Here is a 6,945-nt window from a genome sequence, read left to right on the forward strand (position 1 = left end):
AGCCACTGCATTCCACTTCTGGCTGCAGTGGGATGTTCAGCTGATGCACAATTTCAAAGCCCATCATCAAAACAGGAGTACAACAAACAGGTGGGTATTTACTAAAAGGTGGCTGAAGAAAAGAGTTTTATAAGGAAAGTGCTGCTTTCCTGTGGTCACGGATTGGGAAATCTTTTCTAGAGAAGCAGTGAGGAATCAGAAAGGGTACATTGCTTCCTTCCTCAAAACACGTCAGAATGGGACTGGACACTGAGCCCAGCTGTATGGCTATTTATGACAACAGTCCAGCTCCCAGATGAATTGGAGCCATGTAGTTTAGCAAAGGCAATCATTCCTCACAGGTAGGGACACTCTGCCCTTACCTGTGCCCATAAACTTCCTCTAGCATCCCCCCCACTGACCTCTCCTCACCCCCTGGGGAAATCAAATGCAGTGTGTAGTTTAATAGTTCATACTTAAAAATCAGAGTATCAATCACTAATGGACTAGAAAACAAAAACATACACAATTTGCAGCAGTGAGACCTACAAAGTAAAGAAAAATAAGCCAAAGTTAAAATTAATAAACGGACTTCCTAATTTTGAGGATGTATATGATCTCACCTGTTAAATACAAAAGGTTCCTAAAGATAAGGGAAGACAATGCCAGCACAAGCTGCACACAGAACAAGAGGTGCAAATCCATTAAAAAAATCCAGAATTCAAACAAAAAGGCCTTCAGAAGCATTTAAAGCACAAGAGAGCATTTATCATTACAGTTCCCAGTGCTGGATTAAGTTTCCCTGGTTCACTGCATTAGAATTAATCTATGTGCCTACGAACTCCAGAGCCAACTTGCAGAGCCACAGCAGCGTGGTTATATAACCACAGCACTGATAGCACAGGCTGCAGTGCTGCTGGAGCCTGCTTGCTACCCCTCAGCAACACCAAAACCAGCAAAGCTGCTGCTGCTCAAACCATTCTCTTGATGACAGACGCCTCAGTAATGCAGACATTGGAGTTTGGATTTGATAAAATGTTTTCTTGAGAGCTGGTGTTAAGACTTAAAAGGCCATTGACTGCTGTGCAAGAAGTCCTTAATGTCATCAAGGGAGGGGAGGCAGCTACACAGGAGGAGAGCAGCAGAAGGCTTTAAGTGGGAATATGATTACTGCTGAAAAATTATCTGACACAAACAAACACAACCCCAGATTATTGCTAGGAATGCTTTTAAGCAATTCAAGTGAAAACTGGTACATCTGCTGTCTATTCAAAAGGTCACTGAGTGCTTATTTCATGATAACACACTCCCAAGAAGATCTTTCAATGAACTCTTAACTTCTGATCTCCAGGATTGCATATCCCTTGTTTTAAAGGCAGCTACCCTCTGAGGTCATGGAAATACAGTTCAGCTGCTGTGCAGCGTTACATCTGCATGTGGCCATCTTGAACTCTGCTAAGCCAAGGGAACTAAAACAAATTAACAAATTGAAGCCTCAAAATACAAAGTTAGCTCAAAAGTCCCTTTGATTTGCTGGTATAAAGATGTTTCTTTGTATCTACCCATGGCTCTTTAAATATATCTCTCACATTTTGCTCTAGCTTCAGTCCTCAGATCTGTTCATCTGTTTAGAACAAAAAGCCAAAACATACTGCTTCCTAAAGTATTTCTAATACCTTCTACTTCTAGGATAAACAAGAACTGCTTAGATGCTTTAGCCTTGATAGCTGTGTGCATGATAGCAGGCTGTGTATATAGGACACTGCAAGTATGTTCAGAAAAGCAAAATGGTGTTTTCAAAACCAGAGACCGTGGCAAAACGAGGCAGCAGAGTCACTGCAGCTCTGTTCCAAGATGACAGCAGAGAACACAGATGTTGGAGCACACAGATTCACTCCACAGTCATTTTAATTACATGCCCAGCCAACCAAGCACAGGATACAGGCTAAGCAGCATTAAAAAAAAAAAAAAAAAAAAAAAAGCTGCACACAAGTATTCTGCGAGCATCCTCCCGTGCACTTGATGCTAACGCCACTCTCGTGCATTAAGTCATCTGTTTTCCAGCAGGCAGGCAGCCGGTTTGGAAAGGCACTGCTGGCCTCGCTGCGGGGCTGGCGGCATCAAAGGGGATGGTTGGGGGATGGTCAGAGGAGCCTGCACAGGACTGGCACAATCAGCGGGGATGGATGGTCAGTGCAGCCTGCACAGGACTGGCACAATCAGAGGGGATGGATGGTCAGTGCAGGCTGCACAGGACTGGCACAATCAGAGGGGATGGATGGCCAGTGCAGGCTGCACAGGACTGGCACAATCAGAGGGGATGGATGGCCAGAGGAGCCTGCACAGGACTGGCACAATCAGAGGGGATGGATGGCCAGAGGAGCCTGCACAGGACTGGCACAATCAGAGGGGATGGATGGCCAGCAGAGCCTGCACAGGACTGGCACAATCAGAGGGGATGGATGGCCAGCAGAGCCTGCACAGGACTGGCACAATCAGAGGGGATGGATGGCCAGCAGAGCCTGCACAGGACTGGCACAATCAGAGGGGATGGATGGCCAGCAGAGCCTGCACAGGACTGGCACAGCCCACGGTGGCTGCGGGCAGCCCAGGGGCTCCAGGCCGGGACGGTGCCCTCGGCCGGGCAGCGCTGGGAGCGGCCGGGACACCCCTGGCTCCTGCCCCGCTCCAGGGGTCGCTTCGCGATGCGGGTCAGCGGGCACACGGTGGCATTGGGTCGAAGGTTGAGCTCGCTGATCCTGGAGGGCTTTTCCAACCTCAGTGATTTTATCAATCTATAATTTCAGCTTCTGCCAAGAAGAACTCGGGCTCCGGGCGGGCTGGGGGCAGCTCGGGGTGGTGACCTCCCGCCCCAGCCCTGTCCGCCCGGCCCTGCGGGGGCACCTGCTCCGGGAGCAGGGGGGACACAGCACCCTCGGCCACCCACCCGGGCAGCCCCAGCGGGGGCCGCACGCCCCCTTCTCCTCCTCCTCCTCCGCCTCCGGGCGGGCCGAGCCCCCGCTCCCACCGCCCCTCACGGCCGGGGGCGCGCACCCCGCGCCCCGCACAGCCCCGGGCAGACTCACCTGCTGGTACTCGGCGTCGTGCGGTCGGAAGTCGGCGGCGGTGAGCTCCCAGCGCAGGCTGAGGTGCGGCAGGCGGTGCAGCAGACTCACCCACCAGGGCGGCGAGTAGCTCACGCCCGCCATGCCCGCGCCTGCCTCACCCCGAGCCGCCGGCCATGGAGCGCCGCCCGCCTCACCCGCACCGCGGCCGCCGGCCCCGCATGGCCGGCTGTCCCCCCCGCCCGCTGCCGTCCCTCCGCCCGCTCCCGCTCCCTCTTTGTTCGCCCAGAGGCTCCGCCGCCCGCGCCCGGCGCCGCCCGCCCGCTCCCATTGGCGCGGCCGCCGCCGCCCCGCCCCGGCCCGGCCCCCGCCGCTCCCCCGGGACCGGGGGTCGCTGCCGGGCCCCGAGCCCCCAGCGCCGCGTTTGCTTCCCGACAAATGTCCCGGCGCCGTGAGTGTCACACGGCCCCGCGGTTCTAACAGCGGGAGGTGCGGGTTGGATTTAGCCTAAAAGCCAGCGGAGTAAAAGCAGTTTGTGCAGCAGCAAGTGGTAAAGGTAGGCGTAAAGTCATTTATTGTTAGCTCCTCTCGAGTCCGTCTCAACGCCCATCCTAAGAGCCAGAGGCAGCAAGTTTGCCCTTCCTGAATTCACAGTTCCTGGAGGCAGAAGGTTATCCAGCACTCCCTTGGCTGGGCACGCACATGGCAATGACAGCGACAGGAGCACAGGTGAACGTTAAGGAAACACCTCTCACTGGGTGACAGCACGAGGGGAAAAATAATAAAATGATAATTTGAACAAAGTCTTGGAATCTCTCAGAATACCTCAAAAAATGTGAAGATATGGCACTTGAGGGCATGGTTTAGTAGTGAGCGTGGTCCTGCTGGTGGGTTGATGGTTTGACTTGGTGATCTTGGAGGTTTTTTCCAACACGATGACTCTGGTGCTGGGCACAGGGCCACGTGTTAACCCCTTAGAGCAAATAAACATATTTCTGCTGATGTTCTGAAAACTTCAATAGCTTTTGACTAGGATGGGATTTTCATATGAGTATTATCAACACAGCTAAAAAGAAATCTTATCACTCACAAATAGCATTAAGACACATGTCAGAGGGTTTAGAGCCACGTGCTGTGTGCACAAGTACAAGATATACAAGGGTACAAGATAGAAGACTTCAACTCCCTCCAGCTTTCTTGAAGAAAAGGGTTTATTTTTCTGCTGCAGGACAGCTGAACATCAGCCAATTTTATTTTTTTCCTTATTATTTTCATTTTTTTTCACAGTGCTGGCAAGGATGGATAGATGGAAGAAGGAATTCTTTCAAGGGCCAATGGTCCAGCATATTTCACCTCCAGTTCTAACAACCCAAAGACAAGGAGCAGAGAGACCTTGCTGGGAGCAAGAGATCTCTGCCTAAGCCCCTTCTCACACAGAGTTTATGCAATTTCACAATAAAACACTCAAGGCTGGAATCTGTCCTGCAGACGTAACCACAGCCACCGGCCTCTGGATGGACACAAAAGCCCCACCAGGCTGCAGGTCCAAGCACCTCTGTCAGTGTGTGATGGACAGGGAAGAGAAGCTGCAGCCAGGACACCACACTGAGATCTCGTTTGACAGGGCTGATGTAAATCAAACTGCACAGAAAGTTTTGGAATCAATGACAGGAAAAGCTGGATGCTGTTCCATGGGGGTGGGTGTTTGAGGCACTCTGTGGGGCTGGGGGTGAGTGGGAAAGGGAGCAGTGCTGGTGTGCATGCCTCCCCTCAGCCTCCTGCTGCCGAGACAACTGGATTACATTAGAGCAGAATGAGCACTGGGGATTACAGAGAAACAGAGGCATCAACAGTTTTCATTTCTCCCCCACAATTATTTATAATGATATGGGAAAATGAAGAGCAGAATGGATTCAGCAAACGAGGAATAAGAGACAAACCACAGGATCCAGCACTAGCCAGACTTTCCATGGCATTCCAGCCTGTTGAGCCACATCACAAAGAAATATCTGCAATTATTGGATGTCTAGCATCTCTCATTTGATCCTGTTCAGGTAACTCTTGAGTATAGGACAAGACAGTTATCAAGGCTCTCATGTTTAGATTAGAGCAGCCTTTTTTTCCTTCCCACACAAATAAGGACACTCTCTTTTGCCAAAGCCAAATGAACAAACGAGACACTGTCGTGACATCCCAGGAATAAAATCTAACAGTAAATCACCCTTGCATGGAAAGCAGTTCTACAGTCAAGCAAAGCAAACTGCAAATGTCAGTTTGTTCACTGGTAATCCTGCTGAAAAGTAACCCAAAGAGCAGTATTAGTGTTTCTAACTTGCTCTGACAGTGGCTTTGCTAAAAAATCAGTGGAAAAAATAGGCAGATGAGAAGTGTTCCACATTAAAGAAGCAACAAAACAAGACTAGTTTAAACCTCCAAAATAAGGCAGCCAGTGCTGTCCTCCACCCTCTTGAGACCACCGGGCAGTCTACAGAAGCCCTCCAAGAAATGTAGCACTTTTCACTCTTCACAAGCTTCTGATTCCAGACATCCCTACTGCTGAAATGGTACTGACAATGAGAGCACCTTTTAAAACAGCAATCTCCTACCCCTGGCTTTTCTGATTCACTATGAAATTAAATAATTCAGCTTTTAATATAGTGTGGTGCAAGGAGTCTTCCCCTTTCTGTCAAACCTAATATGTGCTACTAAAGGTTTTAGCTAACAATACAGATTAAAAAAAAAAAAAAGAAAAAAAAAAAAAGACAAGTTTGCACTCCAAGTGCCAGCAGATGGATGAGTTACCCTCTTGAGACAGGGACTAAATTACAGATGGTCATGGGGAGGTCAGGGAGAGGACCGTGCCTCGGCACTCAGCTGCCACTGCCGGGCCGCACCTCTGACTCCGCCGCTCCATAAACTCTGCCCTTGCAGCCAGCCGTGCCTCCTTCCCGCTGAGCTGAACTGTGCCTCCATTAAAACTACCCTTCCTCTCCTCCCAGGCCTTCCTCTGTAATTTTCTGCTCAAAGTCAAAGGAAATAACAAAGCCAGGGCTGCTCTGCAGCCTCCCCCAGGCATCGCTGCCCCCTCCATGACAGCTCTGTCTCCAGCCTTGCTGTCCCAGCAAAGCCAGGGACCTTCCCAGCTGACTTCTCCTCCCAGCTTGAAGGACTTCTCCCAAGTGGAAGCATCTGCAGGCAGGAACATACATTTGGGTTTTCATGACTTTCCTCTGACGTCCTGCCAGGGACTTTCAGGTTTACACAAAGAATAGCCACTACCACGGCCAGCAAAAAAAAAAAAGCTTTCGGCCAACTGAAAGAAATAATAATAGGTTAATTCTTTCATTTCCAGTCCTGAGGCAATATTCTCTCTCTTTCTCATGTTTTACTGGTCTTTTTTAACTGAGTTCTAGGGAAATGGGTGGAAGATGTGGAAATCCTATTGCAAAAGCACCTGCCTGCTCTTTTCCCCAGAGAGCCACACAGAGAACATTCTATTATTTAGTTAATTGCAAAGAAACAATTACAAAGGAACTTGGCAAACTCTCTCTAATCACAGCAAGACCCACTGCAGTCCAGTAAGTTCAGCAAATTAGCAAATAAGTGAACATAAAAAGGAAAGAATAACACAGCTCAAATTGCACTTTGTTCATTTGTTTTGTCACTCTTCGTTTCTATTTAATTATTTAAGGTATTTCTTCATAACATTCTGGTACATTTTGTATAATAATGAAGGTTTACTAGCATGGAAATGCAATACGTGGCTATTAAATATCTACCAAGAGAGGGAAGAAAACTGCCAATTCTCTGAGTAGATTATAGAGAGCCTGTTCAGGAAAAATTTCCAGGTTAGATAAATAGAAGGTTCTGCCACAATTTGTGTAAGTTCCAAATAAGGATT

The 6,945-nt window shown here is 49.2% G+C and overlaps 1 protein-coding gene across 3 annotated transcripts in view; it reads right to left on the reverse strand.

Moving 5' to 3' along the window:
• Positions 1-3,259, reverse strand: part of TTYH3 (tweety family member 3) — a 72,536-nt gene extending 69,277 nt beyond the window's left edge. For all 3 annotated transcript variants that reach the window (XM_066560524.1, XM_066560523.1, XM_066560522.1), the window contains exon 1: positions 3,066-3,259. In XM_066560524.1, the coding sequence (XP_066416621.1) occupies positions 3,066-3,188 (123 nt within the window). In that variant the 5' untranslated portion in view covers positions 3,189-3,259. The remainder of the gene's footprint in view (positions 1-3,065) is intronic.
• Positions 3,260-6,945: the final 3,686 nt, after the last annotated feature.

Source organism: Molothrus aeneus, chromosome 16 (assembly GCF_037042795.1).
Source record: "Molothrus aeneus isolate 106 chromosome 16, BPBGC_Maene_1.0, whole genome shotgun sequence".
In the NCBI taxonomy this organism is placed as follows: Eukaryota; Metazoa; Chordata; class Aves; order Passeriformes; family Icteridae; genus Molothrus; species Molothrus aeneus.